A 23,037-nucleotide genomic window follows, 5' to 3' on the forward strand; every position below is an offset into this window, starting at 1 on the left:
TAGTAAATATATGTCAAAATGTAAAATTAAATTTACTTTAAACAGATACGGATACAAAGTGGATAATTTACAGATACAGATACAAAGTGAATAATTTACAAATACGAATTCAAATACAGATACATAATGAATAATCTCAACTACCTTGCTCCGTAACGTCTGTACATTTCAAAGTTTTTTCCCTGAGAAATGACAGAGGATAAACCACAAAAGCATCATGTCTAATGTATCACGGGGTGTAAACGGATCGGATATTATCCGATTTCATTCAGATCCGAATTCAAAAAATTATCTAAATTATCCAATCTATATCTCTATCCGAAAAATTATAACGGATAAGAAAACGACAAGATTTTTTAAATATCCGTATCCTACCGTTTACATTTTTAAACCACAACAAATGTGCTATATGTTCTTAAATTGATTTATTAAATTACATATTGTACAAATAATTTATTAAATTGCATATAGATATATATATTTTGATAAACAATATAACACTATGACATAATTAGTGACTAATATTTTAATAATATAATAGACGTTTTGTAATCAACAAGCTAATTATGAAAAATATCCGTATCCGTCCGATATCTGATCCGTATCTGTAACGTTTAATATCCAATCCCTATCCGTATCTCAGACTATTATCTGTATCCGTATCCGAAAAATTATAACGGATACGGATATAGTAAGACCACTATCCGATCCGTATCCGACCGTTTACACCCTAATCAGCAAAAGTTATGTTCCATATATTATTTTATCTCTCTGACAATTTACTTTTTTAAATAGAGTATAACTAGAATATTTTCAAGTTAATCAAGTTTCTCTATGAATTTAATTAATATTTATTAGATTGATTTCAAAATGTTGAAACCGATTTTTTTTACGAGCGGTGCATCTACATACAAAAAATTTTAATTTTAAAATTTATTTATTATAAAATCAAGTGATTAAATTAAAAAATTTATAAATTAATTTTAATGCATTTATTTTTTAAATATTTTTTAACCACTTGATTTTATACAAAAATAATTCAAAAATTATTATTTTTACATGTAGACGTATCACTCATAAAATATATATGTTTCAATAATTTGGACACTTCATTTGAAACCAATACAATATATTTTTTTAGTTAATTTAAAAATCTTGATAAACTTAAAAGATGAGGGTTCAAATGCCTTCATTTTTTGTGCCTCCATCATGCCTCCATTTTTTAAAACTTTAATAATTCAAAATTTAAAATTTAAAATCAAAATAAAACCGTTGGACATGATCTACATCATTTTATCTATGTACATGTAAAATATTATGACATTTTAATTTTATTTTGGTTGTCATCAAGAGCTCGTAAAAATACATACTAATGTGCATAATTTCTAGACGCTGATTTTTCAACTTATTGATTTACATAAGAACAAAATTAAAATGTGATATTTTTTTATGAGCACATAGAGAAAATAACGTAGATCACATCGATCTAATGGTTTTATTTTCACTTTTGAGTTTTAAATTTTGAATTATTAAAGTTTAAAAAATAAAGACATAATAAAAGCACAAAAATGGAGACATTTGAATCCTCCTCAAATTAAAAATACTCTAATTATACTTTTAAGATATGAATGTGCTTGCTAACCGTTATCGGCTTTGGCTTCGACTTATCAAGGAATAACCGTATACAAATTATGTGTACGTTACTTGGGAGTGAATTCTATATAAAGTTAAATTTGTGAAGAATTTGCATTTTTCTCAGGTTATTGCACATTAGTTCTGCGTGTTTCTATTAACTGACAAGCTGAAAAAAAAAAATTCCTTGGCGAGAAAAATCGATTCAAATATATACGGCTAAACCATCATAATATTTATTTATTTTATTTCAAAATTCTCAGGTCGACCTCGAAATTCCCTCTCGACTCTCGAGTGATATACACCTGTTTAAGCTATTCAATAGAAAATAGGATGGTCAAAGAAATAATAGAAAGATAGTATTATTCACATTAGTGCGTGAAATTAGTATAAATGTTGTTTAATTTAGTATTTTTTGAATAGCACTAATTTCAAAAGTGGTAATTCTGCTATTTGTAGCGTTAATTTAATATCATTTAGAAAGGAGAGAAACATATTTTAATTGTATTTAAATAAAAATAGCAACTCGGTTTTTCAAAGTAGAGTAATTATATTGTACATAAGCAAATACTGTTGGATTGTGTCATAATCTACTTGTCTATTTAACTAGATTTGCAAAATATATATTTATTGAATTTAACAATTTCCTTGAGTTGATATATGTGCATGTTTATAAAATTTAGCATAAATTGCTGAAGTTCCACAACGCTTGATAAGCGTTGTAACAGTTAATAGGTGTTGCAACGGTTTCCACAATGGTTGTCTCTGGAAGGTTTGGCAGAAATTAGCACCTTCGAAAAGAATTAAACCGTTGTACAACGGTTAGCATTTCTAGCTCTGCACACCTTTTGTATTTTGGCCACCGTTTGGTCATACGAACTCCAATTTTAGTGAATCAAAGCTTGCAATTTTTAGTAAACCGAGATATACAACTTTCATGCTTTAACTTTATTCAAATTATAAAGTTATGGATCGCTATGGGCAGGGGCGGACCCATAATTTTTTTTTGGGGGGAGGGGGGCAAAAAAATATCCAATCCGGTTTAAATAACTTATCGGATTTTAACCCATCAACTAATTGAGTACTCGATAAAAAAAAAAAAACAATGCTTTGACTTATAATTCTGATGCTTTAACTTATAATTCTAATTACCAATTATAATTCAAGAAATTTATTTTGATTTTAACACTAAATTTAATCTGAATTACAAATCAAACATCAAGAGGGGCGGCTGCCCCCCCCCCCCCCCCCCCCCCCCCCCCCCCATGTTCTACTCTGGGTCCGCCCCTGGCTATGGGCCATGGAAGGCAGACATCATATATGATAACATTTATAAACCTATATTTGCTTATCTCCCTATATAGAAACAAATATTAGGTTTTCTCTTAGAGCTCCAGCCGTCAAACACATCCTCCTTTGCTGAAAAAGAGAGCTGCCACGGTTGCTTGATCTTGAAACTTCAATACTCATTTAACAACCGAAAATCTACTCTACTATATTCAATCTATTGCAAGAATTAGAGTGATTTGTGAGAGATCTTCTATTTACTACAAACACTGGAGCATTTGTTGCTCGCTTCTTCTACTTTGAGCTTTTAGTGCTCGCTTATCTTGTATTAGAGCCCCTTGTCCTCTTAAGTCATTTCCGTACTCGGACCATGTGACTTCCCAAGCTTTGTAAGGGCTCACCGATTCCACCTTATACTTCATTTCTCATTGGGTAAAGAAAGGCGCGTAATCTCAAAGGTTGCGAGTCCCAGAGACGTAGGCGTTAGTGCCGAACTCCGTAAACAACTCTCGTGTCAAGTGTATCTTAACTGTTCTATTTATTTTACGTACACTTGTTTAGTTTATAGTTATTCTTGTTTCTGCCAAGAATAACACAAACACACGTTAGTTAAAAGTACTTTGAGTTAAAATTTAAAAAGACCCCATATTCATTCCCCCCCCCCCAGGTGCCTTAGGAACCAACAAATACGAGTAGAACTAGGGTGTTCTTAAGTTCACCAAGTATTTTTGTGAACTCACCTCTACAACCTATCGGATTAGCTTCAAACGACGAATCTAATTCGTTGAAATCCGTCTACCTCTTACGAGTGATGCGTCTACATGTAGAAAATTTAAAATTTTCAATTAATTATGTATAGAGCCAAGTGGTCAAAAAATGTTAAAAATTAATACATTAAAATTAATTTATAAACCTTCTAATTTTGATCGCTTGACTTTATACTATATTAATTCGAAAGTTTTAAATTTTTTCATATAAGCACATTACGCATAAAGTAGATGGATTTCAACAGTTTAAATTCGTCATTTGAAGTCAATATAATAAGTTTTAGAGTTAACAAAGAAACTTAATAAACTTAAAAATACCCTACTTCTACTCAACAAACACCCTAGTTAAAAACGAGAGGCGAGTGCAGCAGTAAGAAAAGTTACTCGAACATGTGCTATTTCTTAAAATAAGTCCGATAACCACCTTTATTAACTCACACTCGAATCACTCTCCCGATCGAACTTTTCATGCGCCTTAAATATATACACTTGTCTACTATGTCCATGCACATATGCCAATTGTGTCGATAATTGAATTGAACTTCTTTCGGTTAAGACGTAACTCTTGATAATTGCCATGCAATTTGAACCATGTCAAAAATGTGTTCTCACTTCTCTTAGTTAACAGTTTGTTTTGGTCTTCCAAAATTTTCCTCCAAACTTCTTGAAATACTCACTTAATTTTGATTAATGCAAGCTGAATATTAGGTTGATTCACACTAGCACGTATAATTCGAATTTCGGATGTTATTATTTTTGTAGAAATTTTATTTTTTTATCAGCTACTGAATATGTACAGTTGTTATGTGCGCACCATTTGATCTGCAATTAACACCTGCAGATAATATCATTTGATTGCACAGATACTAGCTGTGCACAGGTTATTAAAAAAGTTCCTCAAAAAACGATGATCCTTTCGTCTGTTCATTTGACGTAAAAAGTAAATAATTTTTTTAAGAATCATTATATAATGGAATAATTATATAACCCCCCCCCCCCCCCCCCCCCCCCCCCCCCCAACCACCACCACCACCACTCTCATCGCCCGTCACTCTCCATCTCTTAAACATATTTTAATTTCCATAAACTAACTTAATTAACTAATTTATTCAAAACATTATGGTCTTCCAAGTTTAATTAAATTCATAGGTATAAATACTTGAAATATAATAAATTAATACTTACATATCTAACTTGATAAGACTATATGAGGGGACCACTCAAACTATATTGGGAGAATAATCATACACATTTTTAGAGGTGAATTTTTTTTTCAATGTCATCCACATTTCTCACGATCTATAAGAAATTTTGCGAATTTAAAACCACGAACGTATTTTACACAATTTTATCTTTCAAATGAGATCTATGATTACATACTTTCGGGTTTATCGTCATACAAATATTTATACCTATACTTGTAAGTATTTATCCTCAATCATGGACCCGCATCTCCGCATCAATCTTTCCCAATCGTCTCTGCGTCAACCTTTCTCTAACAAAAATAATTGACCACATAGGTATCAATACTTTAGTGCATGGGTATAAATACTTGTAATACTTGATATTAATACTTTTAAATGTCAGCAGTGTCATATGTGGAAAATACTAGGTATAAATACTTAAATGACGATGTATAAATACTCGTGTAACGACGAGCTCGAAAGTATGTTATCATGGATTTCATTTGAAAAATAAAATTGCGTAGAAGACGTTCGTGGTTTTAAATTCGCAAAAAAAATTTATAAATCGTGAAAAATATATACGAGATTGAACAAATAAAATTGGAAGAATAATGGGGGACAATTATGAAGGCCCTATATAATAATGGACTTCTTATTTATTTATTGTTTTTTAAAGTCATAAAATACAGTGAGGATTATTAGGAAATGAGAAGAATATATATTAATATAATATTACTTTTTTAAATTAATTTTGAGAAACAAGTAAGGGGTGCAAACGGATTATCCGATCTGAATTCGCTCCGAATCCACCATCTGAATCCGTTTAAACAGATCCATTCTATCTAAGTTTGAGAAACAAGTAAGGGGAATTCTTATTTTTGGATAATTGTGGCGCAGCAACTTATTTCTCAAAAAGACTCCGACGAGCACGCCCGTGTTAACAAATCGTGTGGAATTCTTATTTTTGGATGATTTAACTGCGTGGACTTGAAGTGGGGGTCAAAAAAGGTCATAAGATTTCAACGGAGAACTGTGCAGCAGAAACATAGCATGACAAACCCAGAAAGGCTTTTTGGGTTGCGCGCCATATCAAATATATTATGTCAAGCTTTTTAACCCGTGCGTAGGTTTGTATTTGTTAGTTAAAACTACACGATGAACAATTTTGATAATGAAATTAAGAGCTCGAGCTTAGTTTCAAGACATTCGTCATTTCTTTACAGAAATAGGAAAACATATGTTCGACAACAGTCGATCATTTGCGTCGCTTAGGGTTTGTTTGGATATGTGTAACTAAATGAGTTCAATTAATGCATTAATAGCGAGATTACACATGCTCTAGCATATCCTTAGAGTGACATCTAGGGGTGTCAATGGCACCCTTTTACCCGTTTACCCGATCCGTATCGTATCCGAAAACACGGGTAAGGGTAAGATTTTTTTTTTCGTTAGCTAATCGGGTACGGGTAAGGGTAATGATTTTTTTTTGTTATCTTATCCGTTTTCGTATAAGATAATTTTAAAAAAATAAAATTATATATATAGATATATATTTGTATAAAGATGATACATGATACAATAAATTTTTTGTATTTTATTAAATTTTCATAATACAAATTAGTTGTATTTATTATTTTTTTTCTTATTTTGAAAAATATTTTATCGAAAATGCAAATCGAAATGTTAATGACACTTTTTTATCCGTTTACCCGACCCGTACCGTATTTGAAAATACGGGTAAGGGTAAAGATTTTTTTTCGTTATCATAACGGGTACGGGTATGAAAATATCTCCACCCGACCCGTATCGTACCCGTTGACACCCCTAGTGACATCATGGTCGTTTTTTTTTTTAACCCATTTAATTTTCGATCGTCAGATTGAGTCTGGTTGAGTTCGGGACTTCGGGTAGGTAGTCCAAGAATGTGAAGTTGATTTGGGAGTAATTTTTATTGAGCTTTAAATAAATCTGAACTATTGATTATAGATCAGATCGTCCAGGTCAATTCTGTCTAATATTTCTCTCTTTTTATCCAATTTATCTTTACATGTTTAGGCTCTCATCCGAAATGTTCAATTCAAATCTAACATAAACTTTCCAACTAAATCCGCACAATCGGAGAGGATCCGAATCCAACTCGAAACGGTTGTTTAATTTTTTGGCAACACGAACCTAATAATTGTCCGATCCTATGTGGCATATAATGTTGTACTTCGTGTAGCGAGTTGTTCAACTAGCCACAGCATTTTCTCCGGAAAACTGATCGCAGTTCTTTTATTCCGCCTGGCCTATATATAATATTTGTGACTCTTCGCATAATTTGATCCGCCTTTATAATCACCGAGCTACATCAAAAGGATCATATAATAACAGTGAAAAGAGAAAGAAAGGAAAGGCGCACCGAATTCGAATTGATGGACAAATGTGCACAGATCCAGGCATGAAAACATACAATCGCATTTAATTCTCATTTACACTCCTACCTACACTCTCTCCAACCCATGAACCATCATTTATTGCTCCTCTCTCTCTCTCTGCTGTAGACTGTACCGCTGTAGCTTTTTCAGAGCCCGAGACTAAGACCCACCTTTCTCTTTCCCAGTAGGAAACGAAAGCAACTATCCAGAGTTTTTACCAGACATTTTTAGACTTGGTCGCGAGCTCGTTTTCTTTTGTCTTGCAATGGGTTGAAAAGGCTCTGCTTTGTACACGGTAGCAACAATCATGTCTTGTAATAATGCGATATGAACAAAAAAAAGGTGAAAGATATTTGCCTTTTCCTTCGTTATTGCGTTCTGTTTTAGTTAAATAATTGATCTTTTTGTTTATTTGTCAGATTTTGGGAGCTAATCTGATTCTTAAAAATTGCAAGGTGTAGGTTGTGTTATTGCTTCTTCTCGCTCGATCCTCCAATTAACCTTGTCGAAAATTTAAATCCAACAGTGCCGGTTAGTCTCTCTTACAATAACTAACAACATTTCTGTTTTCTCGTATAAAATTCTTTACCAACATTGTTTTTTACTCAAAGTTCCAACGACTACAAAAGAGTCAATTTTAAATAGCACACGTGAACAAATTATATCCAAAATGTAATATTTTCTCATCAAACTTGGTTGTGCGCCAGAATCGAAGAAGAAGGGTACTTTTAGCATGCATGCTCTTGAAAAAATAATTTTTCATATACCCCAAAAGTTCAAAATTTGCAAATTTAGTACTCATAATTATGTGGTGTAACCAATGTGATCGGTGGGCTTATTGGTAATTTAAAGGCCTTGGCTCAAAACAAGATTTTGGGTGTTATGTTTTGGGGTAACTGAATTATGTTCATATTTGGGAGTGCGGTTGTGCAAAAAGATAAAAGATTTAGAACTACAGGGCGTTTTACTTATATACAAGAAAGCTAGGCCATCTTGGCACAAAAAACATCTCTTAGTGTTATGAACAATGTTCTAAATAGCGATTATAGCGGCATAGCGGGGAGATAAAAAAAAAAGCTATTGTGAATAGCGGAAGCTGTCATACATAGCTTTTTTTTTTTCTTTTCAAATTTTATATTCTATATTTATACTAATTATCAACATAATCAATATTGAAGAATTGAGATAACAACTAATCTAAGTCTATACTTTTTATCGATTACGCAAATAAGAAGAAAAAAAGAAGATCTGAAAAGTAACATTATTTAATAATTCATACTTCATAGTATTACATATTATAATAGGACGAAGAGCAATTAATTTTATAAGGTAAATGAATTCAGTATACATATTTAAACATTTTATATATTATAATAATAATCAAAATCAGCTTTTAATTGAAACGAATGATAATAATTTTACAAATGAATACTATACAAAAAGAAATCAAAAGGAAGAAATTAATATTTGAATATTTCATGATATAGAATGAGAGAATAAATTTCAAATAAAAATAGAAGCACATAGTTTGGTTTAGCATACTTATCGTAGAAGACCATGTAGCATTAGAAATAGGAATAGAAGTACAGAAACCCATATAAATTGCAAAAAAAAAAAAAAAAAATCATGTAGCATAGCGGTAATAGCGGTAAGCTATTACAGCTATAGCGGTCGTAGCTGAGTTAGCGCACTTTTATCTCATAGCTTAGCGTTTATGGTCCGAAAAAGCTATAGCTAGATATTTAGAACACTGGTTATGAATGATCTGCACAATACTATCCAAAAAAATATGTGCAGCATATACTGCTTCGTCACCTATTGTAGACATCAATATCAAAAAAAAAAAAAAAAACCATAAATTTTTTACTATGAATCTGTGCATGGGCTGGTTATTATAGAAGGTAAAATAAAACATATGTTGTAAGGATAATTTTCTTATAATTTCCAGGGCACCTACGGAAGAATCAACAATGACTGCTAATATTGGACTCCTTTCACTACAAGCTATACTTCTGCTTCTCATGTCATTTCTGTTTAGACATGGTGTATTAGGCCTTGGATCCATGTCATCAATTGCCGTCTCCTACGGAGAGAATGGGCCAGTATTTTGCGGCCTTGTCTCAGATGGATCCCACCTAGTCAATTGCTATGGTGCTGATGCCTCAATAGTTTATGGGGCCCCAGTCCGACTCCCTTTACTAGGTTTAACAGCCGGTGATGGTTTTGTGTGTGGCCTTTTATTAGACTCACAGCAACCGTATTGTTGGGGCAGCAATATGTATGTCAAAATGGGGGTCCCACAGCCAATGGAGGAAGGGGCAAGGTATTCCCAAATCAGTGCAGGAGATTGTCACTTGTGTGCCCTCAGATTAATGCCCCCCAATGAAACTTATAAGGGCAATTCAGTCATTGATTGTTGGGGCTACAACATGACAGCATCACATGCCTTGGGTGGTGCGGTTGACTCGGTTTCTGCTGGGTCAGTATTCAATTGTGGTTTGTTCACCCACAATCATACTGTCTTTTGTTGGGGGGATGATACAGGCAGCGGGGTCATTTCCTTGGTCCCGCGCAATGTGCGGTTTCAATCGATATCTGCTGGTGGGTACCATGTATGTGGCATTTTACAAAATGCGCAGGTTTTTTGCTGGGGCACGAGCTTGGAAATGAAGAAACCCGATCTACTAGGAGAAGGTGATGTTAGAATGGTACCCATGGATCCAATGGTATCAGTCGTTGGTGGTCGGTTTCATGCATGTGGTATCAAGAGTTTAGATCACAGTGTGTCTTGTTGGGGTTTTGCTTTAAAAAACACCGTACCTACTCCTACTGACAAGAAGTTTTTGGAAATAGTGGCTGGTGATTATTTTACATGTGGTGTGATTTCAGACACTTTTCGGCCATTTTGCTGGGGTACAGGTGGCCCATGGTCAGTGCCGATGGCTGTATCGCCCGGAGTATGTACCAGTGCACAATGTGGGCCTGGTTATTATGAGTACATCCACACAAGCTTAGGGAGCAAGGTGTGTAAGCCAGCAGATTCTAGGATTTGTCTACCATGTAGTGTTGGGTGCTTGGATGGTAGCTCTAAATCACTGCCTTGCAATACCACATCTTACCATGGCTGTCAGCTTAATTGTTCGAGTTGTGTGTCAGACAATTGTCCCTCATACTGTTCAGCTGTGCATGAAAGTAAACCAAGGAGAAAGAGCTTCTTTTCAGTTCAGATGCCAGTATTCATAGCTGAGATATCCTTCGCCATAGTATTGGCAGTTTCCATTTTTTCAATTGCCTTTATGTATGTGCGACACAAGTTAAGAGGGTGCAAGTGCTCAGATGTCGAGGTGCGGGCCATGAAAAATCAAGCCTGTTCATTTAACAAGGATTCCATGAAGATCCAACCTGGTATGGATGAACTAAAGATCCGGCGGGCCCAAGTTTTCACCTATGAAGAGTTGGATGAGGCAACTGGTGGATTTTGTGAAGATTCTCAAATCGGGAAAGGGAGCTTCTCCTGTGTCTTTAAGGGGGTATTGAAAAATGGAACTATAGTTGCTGTAAAACGGGCAATAAAGGTTTCTTCGGACATAAAGAAAACCTCGAAAGAGTTTCACACCGAGCTTGACCTTCTATCTAGGTTAAACCATGCTCATTTACTTAATTTACTTGGGTACTGTGAAGAAGGGGGAGAAAGACTTTTGGTTTATGAGTTTATGGCTCATGGCTCACTGTACCAACATTTGCATGGCAAGGACCCGAACTTGAAAAGGCAATTGAATTGGATCAGGAGGGTCACAATTGCTGTTCAAGCTGCACGCGGTATTGAGTACCTGCATGGATATGCATGCCCGCCAGTGATTCATAGGGATATAAAATCATCTAACATTTTAATTGATGAAGAACACAATGCACGTGTGTCAGATTTTGGCCTCTCTTTACTTGGCCCGGTTGATAGCAGCACACCTTTATCTGAGTTACCAGCTGGTACGCTGGGTTACCTTGACCCAGAGTATTACCGGCTACATTACTTGACCACAAAATCAGATGTTTATAGCTTTGGAGTTCTCCTTTTGGAGATACTTAGCGGCCGCAAGGCCATCGACATGCAATTTGAAGAAGGGAACATAGTGCAATGGGCTGTCCCCCTATTAAAATCAGAAGACATTTCTTCAATCCTTGACCCTGTTTTAAACCCACCTAATGACCTTGAAGCTCTTAAAAAGATTGCAACAGTAGCATACAAGTGCGTGAGAATGAGAGGTAAAGACCGGCCGTCAATGGATAAGGTTACAACCGCACTTGAGAGAGCACTTGCACTGTTAATGGGCAACCCTTCCAATGAGCAACCAATTTTACCAACTGAGGTTGTATTAGGCAGTAGTCGAATGCACAAGAAGGCCTCACAACGGTCATCTACTAATCTGTCATGCTCAGAGAATGAATTGGTTGGAGAAGGGGATGAACAGCGAATAGAATATAGAGCTCCTTCTTGGATCACTTTCCCCAGTGTTACTTCTTCTCAAAGGAGGAAGTCATCAGCATCAGAGGCTGATACAGTAGTTGAGGGGAGAAATGTTGAAGGGAGGAGTGGTGGAGGTGTCACTGGGGACCCGTTGCGGTGCCTCGAAGAAGAAATCGGGCCGGCATCCCCGCAGGAGAATTTATTCTTGCAGCATAATTTCTAGGCCAATATTTTGCTGTGTTTTGCGTATAGAGAACTTGCAGGTAGGAGGATTTGTTGCAAGCTCCATCTGTATCTTATATCCCATTTTTGGAATGCATGCAATGTAATCTTATGCATAACATAATTTGCCCTGTTTCACTTTTCTGGTATTATTGCGTTTTTGTAGCGACGGTACGGTAGCATTACGTACCAAGTGAAAACAGTTTGCTACTTCCATCAACCATGGTTGAAGATCGGTGTTGTGCCAATAAAGGGATCGGGTTAAATGTTTTTCTAATTGGAACCGGGCGTTAATTTGCTATTTTTAATGATTCGGCCTACCATAATTACTATTTGCAACTTTGCATGTAAATTGTGCAAAATTACTAATCAATGACTTGAAAACTTCCAAGTCCTAACTGATGATAGTTGCCCAAATCCTGATAGAAGTTTTTTTTTTAGTAAAATAAGGATCTCGTCCTTTGTTTATTTTATTGAAAATCCTGATAATTTTTTTTTAAATCTTAAAAAAAAAAATAAATAAATAAATAAACTTTTATCAGGAATTTTTTTTTTACTTCTCTCCAACATATAGAGTCGCTGCTTGTATTTATCAAGCGGTACAGTTACTCTTAGGAGTTAGGCCAGCTTCTTCATTTCTTAGACAGCTTAGAACTGGACCCTTGCTGGTATTGTTCAATCCAGCCCAGTCTGAAACCAGCCATGCTAACTCTTTTGTTATAAGTGGCCGGTGGCCCTATAAAAAAACAGAATGTATTTTGTCTCCCAGAAAAATATATAATATACATTTTGTCTCTGTGCCATAATAGAGAACTACCTTCATATCTGTCCGTCCTCGATGTACTCGTAGACCATTCACCGGAACTTATTTTTCAGTAATGTCTACTTTTAGTATATAAATATTTCCGAGATTGCTATTCCCAACTACAAAAAGAAAAAAACAAAAACACAGGTAAAGAACTAGAAGTTATAGGGAAATAGGAACCCAATATGGGCCGATTTTTTTAAAAATACCCAATTAATAAATAAATTAAATTAAAATGCCCAGATCTGAACAGAAATTTTAAAAATACCCAAACCGCGGATTTTTTCCGCGCTCCGGAATTTTTATTCCGGGCCGCGGAAAAAATTCGCGCCCCGAAAAAAAAAAAAAATTAATATTTGAGCCCGAGCGCGGATATTATCCGCGGGCCGGATTTAAATTTTTTTTTTTTTTTTTTTTTTTAGTTTGGAGAAAAAATTTTATTTTTTTGATCCAACTTTACACCTCTGGTTAACATATCAAAACACCTTCAAAAATCATGAAAATTTACCGACATGCATTCTTGACTTCATAGAATAAGACTGTAAAGTTTCATACAAAATCTCAAAACAGATTGTGAGATATCGGCTGTCAAAAATTGCCCGAACTGCTGAAGGAGTGCTTCTGACCCCAACTTTGCACATCTGATTAACATACCAAAACAACTTCAAAAATCATGAAAATTTTCCGACATGCATTCTTGACTTCATAAAATAAGACTGTGAAGTTTCATACAAAAACTCAAAACAGATCGTGAGATATCGGCTCTCAAAAATTGCCCGAACGTCAGAAGGAGTGCTTCTGACCCCAACTTTGCACATTTGATTAACATACCAAAACAACTTCAAAAATCATGAAAATTTTCCGACATGCATTCTTGACTTCATAAAATAAGACTGTCAAGTTTCATACAAAAACTCAAAACAGATCGTGAGATATCGGCTCTCAAAAATTGCCCGAACTGCTGAAGGAGTGCTTCTGAGCCAAACTTTTTTTGAGAGCAGTTCGGGCAATTTTTGAGAGCCGATATCTCACGATCTGTTTTGAGTTTTTGTATAAAACTTCACAGTCTTATTTTATGAAGTCAAGAATGCATGTCGGCAAATTTTCATGATTTTTGAAGTTGTTTTGGTATGTTAATCAGATGTGCAAAGTTGGGGTCAGAAGCACTCTTTCAGCAGTTCGGGCAATTTTTGACAGCCGATATCTCACAATTTGTTTTGAGATTTTGTATGAAACTTTACAGTCTTATTCTATGAAGTCAAGAATGCATGTCGGTAAATGTTCATGATTTTTGAAGGTGTTTTGATATGTTAACCAGAGGTGTAAAGTTGGACCAAAAAAATAATTTTTTTTCTCCAAACTAAAAAAAAAAAAAAAAAATTTAAATCCGGCCCACGGATAATATCCGCGCTCGGGCTCAAATATTATTATTATTTTTTTTTTTTTTTTTTTTCGGGGCGCGAATTTTTTCCGCGGCCCGGAATAAAAATTCCGGAGCGCGGAAAAAATCCGCAGTTTGAGTATTTTTAAAATTTCTGTTCAGATCTGGGCATTTTAATTTAATTTATTTATTAAATGGGTATTTTTAAAAAAATCGGCAATATGCGAATCGATTTCGTTGTACAAATTACTGCACCGAAACGCCACAAGGAATCTTTTCATATTTACCAAATAAAACTGTGACTAGGAGTCTAGGACATGCCGCATGCGCCAGCTAAGCTGGTGATAGAAGCCGTATCTCGTCTCACCCACACTCAACCAATCACAGCTCCCCTTTCCTTCCACCTCATCAGTTCATCCCTCCTCTGTACAAAACTTTTCCCTCTTAGTTCCCCCACTTCTCTCTAGTTTCTCCCATTCATGCCTTATCCCAAGCCAATGGCCACTACCTCTCTACAAGCTCTCCGCCAAACCTTTCTCCACCGCCACAATCACCAACCTTTCACAACTATCTACAACCCCGAAACGAAACTCACCTTCCAATTCAATCCCGGCAAGTCGAGTACTAAATATGTGCTCTTCTCCAATCTTTCTTCTTCTTCCCTCACGACAACTCCCACTTCCACAAACGCCACCGCCACATCAACAACCCCTTCCCTCAACCTTCTAGAGCGTCATCTATCATCCGAAAATTACCGTCAGGCAGATGAAGTCACACGCCGCCTCATTATTGACCTTGCCGGGGAAGCCGCACAGAAGCGTGGCTATGTTTTCTTCACAGAGGTCCAATTCATTTCATCTGACGATTTACGTGAAATTGACCGGCTGTGGCGGACGTACAGCCGAGGCAGGTTTGGGTACAGTGTGCAGAAGCGGTTGTGGGAGAAATCCCGTCGAGACTTCACACGCTTTTTCATTCGTGTTGGCTGGATGAAGAAGCTCGACACTGAGGTGGAGCAGTACAATTACAGGGCATTTCCAGACGAATTTGTTTGGGAGCTGAAGGACGATACGCCACCTGAGGGGCATCTACCGCTTACTAATGCCTTGAGAGGGACACAGCTCTTGACATGTATTTTCACGCACCCGGCATTTGATGATGCTAAGGGAGCTGAGAGTGATGAGGAGGTGAGAGAAGAGAAGAGCGACGGGGGTGAGCAAAAGGGTGTCGAAAAAGCTAATGAGAGGCAGAAGTTGCTAGATTTCAAGCCTGATTATTCCTTCTGAGAGGATACATATCATGTGTATTGGGAGATTAAAACCGTTGTTTTGTGCAGATGGCGCTACTGGTAAAAGGTTGTTAATCTAATTGTACTTTGATTTATTTTCCAGTATTTCTCGGAAGATGTGCAGGTTGTGTGCTGACTGGAAGGCACAGCTAGCTTTTAAACATTTGATCCATACGATGTGAGTCAATTTCGGAATTTAAAGAGACGACACAAGTTCTTAGCTTTTGGAATCAGCAAAGGATAGATCGTTTTTTTTTTTTCATGTTATTGTCTGTGGATGTACAGATCTGACGGCTAAATTAGCTTCAGCCGTGAGCCCGTGAATAAGTCTGTGGATGTACAACTCTACAAAATAATATTCCGTGAAAAATTCTTTCGCCAAAAACTAAACGACTTACAACTCGCGGTACATGGTGCCCAAATAGGCCCGAGTACAGTTCCCAAGAAACGGCCCATGCGTATGTTAATAATATTGCAAAACAAATACAGAAATGAACTATTCCTGTTATGAGTAGAACTAGGGTGTTCTTAAGCTCACCAAAGTGTTTGGTGAACTTGACTCTAAAATCCATCAAATCGATTTCAAATGACGAATCCGAACCGTTAGAACCCGCCTACCTTACATGTGATGCGTCTACATGTGATGCGTCTACATGTGAAATTTTTAAACATTTGAATTAGTTTAGTATAAAGTCAATCGGTCAAAATTAGAAGGTTAATAAATTAATTTTAGTGCATTCATTTTTTGAACGTTTTTTGACCGCTTGACTTTATACTAAATTAATTCAAATGTTTAAAAATTTCACATGTAGACGCATCACACATAAGGTAGGCGGGTTTCAACGGTTCGGATTCATCATTTGAAATTGATTTGATGGGTTCTAGAGTCAAGCTCACCAAACACTTTGGTGAGCTCAAGAGCACCCTAGTTCTACTCTCCTGTTATACAACAAGGTCCTGAAATAAGGAAGCATCATATAAAAGTATAAAACTATAAAACTGGTAAAATTGTACCGAGCTAAATTTATCTACTTTTCTCTCAGGACTCAAAAAGAGAGAACAGAACTAGCAGAAGCAATGAATAATTGACCAAGTGTACAAGCAAGTATTTGAATGCTTGTGACTTCTTATATTCTAGAAGTACAGTTTATACTGATACTTTATACACTAAAACTACCAAAATTCTACCAAAAATAAAACTAATACAAATCAATTAAATTGTGGATCTTACGTGCACACTGGTCAAGCGCATGGGCACAACCTCCTGGTGTGCTGATGCGACCCCTCACAGAAAAGCCGCTCCTCCATTTGTGTGTACAAGCATGCTCCAGGGTTCTGCAAAATAAGCAACAATCGAGTTCACACCTCAAATCAAGAGAATAAAAAGAATCAGATGCATGACATATAGAGGCGTACCAAATGGCTGGGAGCATCCTCAGCCACTTCAGCTGGTTGGTCGGCCCCCATGCTTACATAACAACCATTTTTGCATCTCATGTATTTCTGTAGACTGGTGATACCCAAAAGAAAGAAAAAATCAGTTATTGCAAACAAGTGTTTTGCATTTTACGTAATTGCAGAAAGAAAGCAACATTCCTCACACATGCAGCTAACACCTGCCAAGTATCACATGAGAACCCATATTATTGCAAAGTAAAGTCAGTCAAATGTGACCAAATTGCTTCTTATATTTGCAATAGTGCCAAGTTGGCATTGACATTTTAGTGCAATAGTTCGGTTTTGGCACAATATGTCCTCGGTGAAAGAAAAAACAAGGGACTCCGGGAGCAAAATAAACCATCATCATTTAACCCACAATTGGGTCAAGACAGCCAATTGCAAACATGTCAGAAAAACTCGGTGCCCATTTCCAGCATGAATATGTTGGGCTCTATTTGCAGATACAAAATATGAAATCCAGACCACATAAAATTCTGAAATCAGAATTAAGAGTAATAGACACTCCATGAAAACATAATAGGAGAAGAAAAAACTTACATATCACATTGGTTCAGTAAGGAGAGCATGTTAGACAGGCACGATTGCCCCCTTGACCTACAAACTGACTCACACGACTCCCCAGGCCTGAATTTCAAATCATTTGCAATTAACTAAACATCTTACAACTTCATTTTGCACAAGGATTATAGCATTACAAACCTTCCCACAAGAACATCGATCCCAGTCAAACTAGCTTCGGTCTTTGACTCTTTAGGCTCTGGTTTAAATTTGTCATAGATTTACGTTAACATGCAGTACTTATGGAAAAATGATTTTTATTAGAATTGATGATGGCTTACTGATGCTGAAATATACATACCAGAAGAATTCTGGTGCAAGGAAAAGCAATGATGGAAGTCGCTGGCATAAGCATTTTCATGCACCTGCCAAGAGAAGTTCATACTACTAATTTGTGAATTTATTTAGAATGAATATAGAGAAGTTGATATATAAAGACCTGTCAATTACACCCAACAACATCAACATCAAAAAGGGTCAACTTCTCATATGTGTAATTAACATTCACCAAGCAAAAGCTGACTGAACTATCCCCTTCCCAAACAGTCTATTCTAGTTAATTAACCAAAATTTATTCATTAAGTGTTCAAGAAAACATCAAAACATAAACTTGCTTTGCTTGATTATAGTTCAGATTATCCTTGAAAATACCTAAATAGAAATATGACAACATTTGACAGCAAAAAGCCCACACTATACCCAAGCTAACTGTTTGGTGCTTGCTGCATATATATCACCAATACACACTGTCACTTGAGATATATTGGGAATCATTTCCAACAACTCTAAAGAATATGGTAAAATCAATCAGATAAATGGAAAAGAGTGAGAGCGATCATACAACACTAGCAGAATTGTGGCGGCACCTTCCCGCACAATAATCAAAAGCGCTAGCATAAGTGCCTAAAAGCAGCACACAGACAGCACCACTTAAGTAATGTATTTATATGACAATGAGAACCTGTCAACATCTAATATACAAATTACCTGCAGTAACTGGTTTGGCTATCTTGACCTTCATCGCCAGATCCTCCCTTGTCTATTATTTAAAAGCACAAATGTGATATGTGGCAAAAGATTGGTGGTAACTGCAAATGAAACAAAGTATATATAAAGAACAAACCCTAGATGGATCGAGGCAGCATGAGACGCAATACTCGTACGAGTTGCAACACTGGGAAGCAAGATTGCACCCCCTATATTTTGTATTTAAACTTAGATCCTATCTTTTCAAATTTATTTGTAAAATAGATAAGAAAATTAATAAGATGAAAAAGAGGGAAACTCACTGACAAGAAAACCGCTCTCCTCCTAATGGACAGCAGCGAGAAACTGAATCGAGTAAAGGGGCAGTACACACATAACCTACATAAACAGTGCCTACAATATGTAACTGCGAGTAAAGGGGCAGTACACACATAACCTACATAAACAGTGCCTACAATATGTAACTGCCAGCTGAAATTCGCTAATATTTCCCAAAGTAATGGCTTGTGCCCCAAAGTAGATCTAGAAATATGTGAATTTTTATTTAACAGTGATTCCTGAGAGTTTGATTATTGTAATTTTTTTCTGTTCATAATTTCCTTTTTTCTATTTACAGTATCAAATAAGAACAATACATGGAATTGAAGATATGCTTACCTTTGTTATCTGATATTAGATACCGTCCCTGGACAGTGGTCTTGCACAAAGGGGCTTGAGGAAAACTGATGTCGGTCCTGAAGAAATTTTACTTTTTTTTTAGATGAAGCCCGTAGGCGTCTGAAGAAATTTTACAGTTGAAAGAAAGATACATTGGTATTTCATATCAAATCCGAATGTTTCCACAAATATGCAAATTGCAATTAATTTGTTAACTGCACTGGAATTGATCCAACTACAGCTGTTTAATAGATCTATGACCAAATAAAGTCGAACCGTAAGGGAAAGATTAATCGGTTATGAATCAGTTGGTTTCAAAATTGTGTTGTATAAAATAAGTTAAATAACTAATAACAGAATGTATAGAAAAGGATAAAGGAGCGTAGTTCGAGCAAACCACCTGATAGCGGGAACCTTGGTAGAAACAGCAAGGATGACTAAGATCAACAGTGTTAAATCCCCAACCCTGGATCGGAATCTCTCCATTAATCTCTCTATTTGATTTGTGGTTCCGACTGAAAACAGTTCCCGTTTGAAACGAGGAGGATTTTTCAGTAAGAAAAATTGAAACGACGAACTGTGTCTCGGTAATTGGGCATTCGGGATTGAGGATGGATTTGTTCTCCCATACCAAGCGAAGTGGGATTCTCTTCTAAATTCGTATCCTCTGAGATATCTCAAACTTTGCGTGATTTATAAATTGAGCGATGCTTCTGTGGACTTATGGACCTATTTGTAAAATGAACATAATTTTATTTTTAAAGTTCAAATGATCGATCTAAATCGTTCATCTTGTTCTTCATATTAATATGTGCTTGGAGACCAAATTTTACATTTTTTGAAATTTTTTTACTATTTATTAAGATGGGTACAAAATTCAATGGTCTGAATTTGATATTTTTTGTACCCATCTTAATAAATAGTAAAAAAATTTCAAAAAATATAAAATTTGGTCTCCAAGCACATATTAATATGGAGAACAAGATGAACGGTTTGGATCGATCATTTGAATTTTGAAAATAAAAATATATTCATTTTTACAAATAGGTCCTTATGTCCATAGAAACCTTTGCCTTATAAATTTGTATACTTTCTTTTCTTATATCTTAAATTTTCATAACATATCTTATCAATTATGACTAAAACAAAATAATATTTATATAACTAATTAATAAGGAATACTCTTAATTCAATTATAATTAAGCAAATCAACTACTATAAATTAACTTTACAACTAAATTCATACATACAAATATATCAAAATCGTAAATTCATACAAACATATTCACATAATAAATTCATTCATACTAAATCAAACAAATTCATGCAAATTAACTTAATTGCTTATAATTAATTCACACATATTCCATACAAAATTATCAATCAACTTAAACACACTCCAAAGTGCAATTGTCATAACATTAACTATAACATCCATAGACCATAATATCTCCAATTTGAAGTGAAAGGATCCGATTAAACTATTAAACTATGTATATTAAATAGCTCGTTAACGACCGAGTCATGCTAAACTCAAACTCATTAATTCTGGCTCGAGTATGTAGCAAGCGAGCTAATGTTAACTCAATCCACTAACGAACAAGCTGTTGCCGATCGAATCACGAGCGAATACCAAACAGGCCACGAGCCACGAGCTTTTTTGCCCGTCCTAATTCCGTCTCGCCAAGGTAGCTGAGGTACAATTTAAAAGAACGGACAGTCCAAATTAATTTCAGCGGATGAAATTCAATCCGGTGCCTATTGAAACTTATTTTGAGATTCACGGCAAGTTAAAAGAACGGTCCGGATTAATTACTATACGGATTCTTTCCTTTTAAAATTTAATAACTACTCTCCTGTTCCATCTTTTTCTCGGCGTATTTCCTAACATGCCCTACTAAACGTATTGAATCTTTTGAATTAAAACTTTGACATTGCATATCAATACTTTAAATTATTCCTCAATTTACGAGTACTTCGATTAAATCAACCATGTTAAATTTTTCTCGAGCATTACTTAACTTCTGTACATGTCGAGGGTTCTTCAAAACACTCTTAGAAAACCACCTATTAATTTGATTCTCGTTTTTTTTCATTTGTTTTATTTCGCTTCTTATTTTTTTTTACTACACTCAGATACTCGATGTACGCAACTCCATGTATTTAATTTATTAATTGTTTTAGTGTCAAAATGAAATTGGCTCTTTCTCCGTAGAAAATAAATAGCTCATCGTATTATTCTGTAAATAGTCCCAGAAAAAAAAAATATGGAGTTAGCGTGTATCATACAGTTTGAGAAAGAAACATAATTGGACATGAAAATGCTAGGTAAAAGATAAGATAGAGGAGAGAATAGCTTAATTAGAACTAAAGGAAAATTTTGTGTGACAAAGATGAATGACATGAGACACTTTACTATGTTTCGAAAGAGTTGTAAAAATACACGAAATAACCCGAAATTTTTATTAATACCCAAAAAATTATCAAATTACAAAATCTACCCTACTTTCTAGAGGAATTCGAAATCTGCTCCTTTCAGTGACCAAATAACCGGACAAAGCCCCTCTTTCCAGTTATTTAGTCACCGGATTCAAAAATTGAGACCGGTGACTAAATAACCAGTTTCAATAAATTCATCCGGTTATTTAGTAACCGGTTTTGTTGTTTTGTCTTCTTTTCTTTTTTTTACAAATCAGAAATTTTTATTTTTAAATTTTTTTGTATTGAAATATTAGAAATATTGAATATATTTCTTTGAAAATAAATAGAATACAATATAATTTGATTTATTAGAAAGATTGCAACAAATAACCCGTATCAACATTTTTTAGATCGGATTTTTCACGACTGTAAGAAAAATCAATATATTTCTTTATGTGTTATTGGAAAAAAAAATATTCTTTGAATGTGAGTTATTGATCGCGGTTCAAAAGCCACTTCTAGGTAATACAAAAAATATTGTGATCTTTCTAGTACATTTAATTTCTAAAAAGTTGTATCTATTTTGAGAATTCTTTTTAAATAACAATCATTAAATAATTTAAAAAAAAATTAAATAGATACAACTTTTTAGAAATTAAATGTACTACGAGGATGATAATATTTTATGTATTTACCTAGAAGTGACTTTTGAGCCGGGATCAATAACTTAGAATCCAAGCATTTTTTTTTTCAATAACACATAAAGAAATATATTAATTTTTCTTTAAGCCCCAAAAAATCCAGCCTGAAAAATGTTAATCCGAGTTATTTGTCGCAGTCTTTCTAATAAATCAAATTATATTGTATTTCATCTATTTTCAAAGAGATATATTCAACATTTCTAATATCCAATACAAAAATTTTAAAAATTTAAAATTTTCTGTTTTGTTATAAAAAAAACCGGTTATTTAGTAACCGGATGACTTTATTGAAACCGGTTACTAAATAGCCGGGTTTTTTTTTTTTTTACAAAACAGAAAAAGTATTTTTTTTTATTTTTTGTATTGAAATATTAGAAATGTTGAATATATTTCTTTGAAAATAGATGGAATACAATATAATTTGATTTATTAGAAAGACTGTGACAAATAACCCAGATCAACATTTTTCAGGCCGGATTTTTCGCGGCTGTTAGAAAAATTAATATATTTCTTTATGTGCTATTGGAAAAAAAAATAAAAATGCTTGGATTCTGAGTTATTGATCCCGGTTCAAAAGTCACTTCTAGATAAATACAGAAAATATTGTCATCCTTCTAATACATTTAATTTCTAAAAAGTTGTATCTATTTTTGAAAAAAAACTTGTCACATACAAATTGTAATATATTTCTGATTGGTCGTGATTTCTTTCTATTTTTTAAATGTCATTTAAGAAATTTTTTAATTGATTGATAATTGATTGGTCATGTCCTCATTTCTTTCTATTTTTTTATATCATTTAAAAATA

At 34.7% G+C, this 23,037-nt stretch overlaps 3 protein-coding genes across 5 annotated transcripts; 2 read left to right on the forward strand and 1 right to left on the reverse strand.

The window, feature by feature from the left end:
- Positions 1 to 7,706: 7,706 nt before the first annotated feature.
- On the forward strand, positions 7,707 to 12,171 carry CR4 (crinkly4). The gene is made up of 2 exons (XM_078293865.1): positions 7,707 to 7,818; positions 9,236 to 12,171. Exon 2 carries the CDS (start codon positions 9,258 to 9,260, stop codon positions 11,970 to 11,972), a length of 2,715 nt encoding a protein of 904 aa, XP_078149991.1. The 5' UTR covers positions 7,707 to 7,818; positions 9,236 to 9,257; the 3' UTR covers positions 11,973 to 12,171.
- A 2,327-nt stretch (positions 12,172 to 14,498) lies between these two features.
- On the forward strand, positions 14,499 to 15,648 carry GUN4 (protein GENOMES UNCOUPLED 4). The gene has a single exon (XM_078294044.1). The coding sequence runs from the start codon at positions 14,637 to 14,639 to the stop codon at positions 15,441 to 15,443; it is 807 nt and encodes a 268-aa protein (XP_078150170.1). The 5' UTR covers positions 14,499 to 14,636; the 3' UTR covers positions 15,444 to 15,648.
- An 861-nt stretch (positions 15,649 to 16,509) lies between these two features.
- LOC144545453 (glycosyltransferase family protein) lies at positions 16,510 to 19,777 on the reverse strand. Of its 3 annotated transcripts, none has more exons than XM_078294031.1 (11): positions 19,509 to 19,777; positions 19,109 to 19,185; positions 18,754 to 18,844; positions 18,588 to 18,660; positions 18,452 to 18,503; positions 18,306 to 18,367; positions 17,766 to 17,829; positions 17,606 to 17,663; positions 17,444 to 17,530; positions 16,862 to 16,955; positions 16,510 to 16,780 (listed from the first exon to the last, which is right to left on the reverse strand). In XM_078294031.1, the coding sequence occupies exons 1-11, from the start codon at positions 19,592 to 19,594 to the stop codon at positions 16,688 to 16,690; spliced, it is 837 nt and encodes a 278-aa protein (XP_078150157.1). In that variant the 5' UTR covers positions 19,595 to 19,777; the 3' UTR covers positions 16,510 to 16,687. The 3 variants fall into 3 exon arrangements, with proteins under 3 accessions (XP_078150157.1, XP_078150160.1, XP_078150164.1); XM_078294034.1 differs by having other exon boundaries at positions 18,754 to 18,829; positions 19,509 to 19,776; XM_078294038.1 differs by lacking the exons at positions 18,306 to 18,367; positions 18,452 to 18,503.
- Positions 19,778 to 23,037: the final 3,260 nt, after the last annotated feature.

The sequence above is a fragment of the Carex rostrata genome, chromosome 2 (assembly GCF_964058835.1).
Source record: "Carex rostrata chromosome 2, lpCarRost1.2, whole genome shotgun sequence".
Lineage (NCBI taxonomy): Eukaryota > Viridiplantae > Streptophyta > Magnoliopsida > Poales > Cyperaceae > Carex > Carex rostrata.

Coding starts and splice junctions, on each gene's coding strand:
- CR4 (XM_078293865.1), top strand. CDS start 9,258: ATGACTGCTAATATTGGACTCCTTTCACTACAAGCTATACTTCTGCTT.
- GUN4 (XM_078294044.1), top strand. CDS start 14,637: ATGCCTTATCCCAAGCCAATGGCCACTACCTCTCTACAAGCTCTCCGC.
- LOC144545453 (XM_078294031.1), bottom strand. CDS start 19,594: ATGGAGAGATTCCGATCCAGGGTTGGGGATTTAACACTGTTGATCTTA. Junction 19,186..19,508: donor ACCAAGGTTCCCGCTATCAG/GTGGTTTGCTCG, acceptor AAATTTCTTCAG/GACCGACATCAGTTTTCCTC. Junction 17,664..17,765: donor CTTGCACCAGAATTCTTCTG/GTATGTATATTT, acceptor AATTTAAACCAG/AGCCTAAAGAGTCAAAGACC.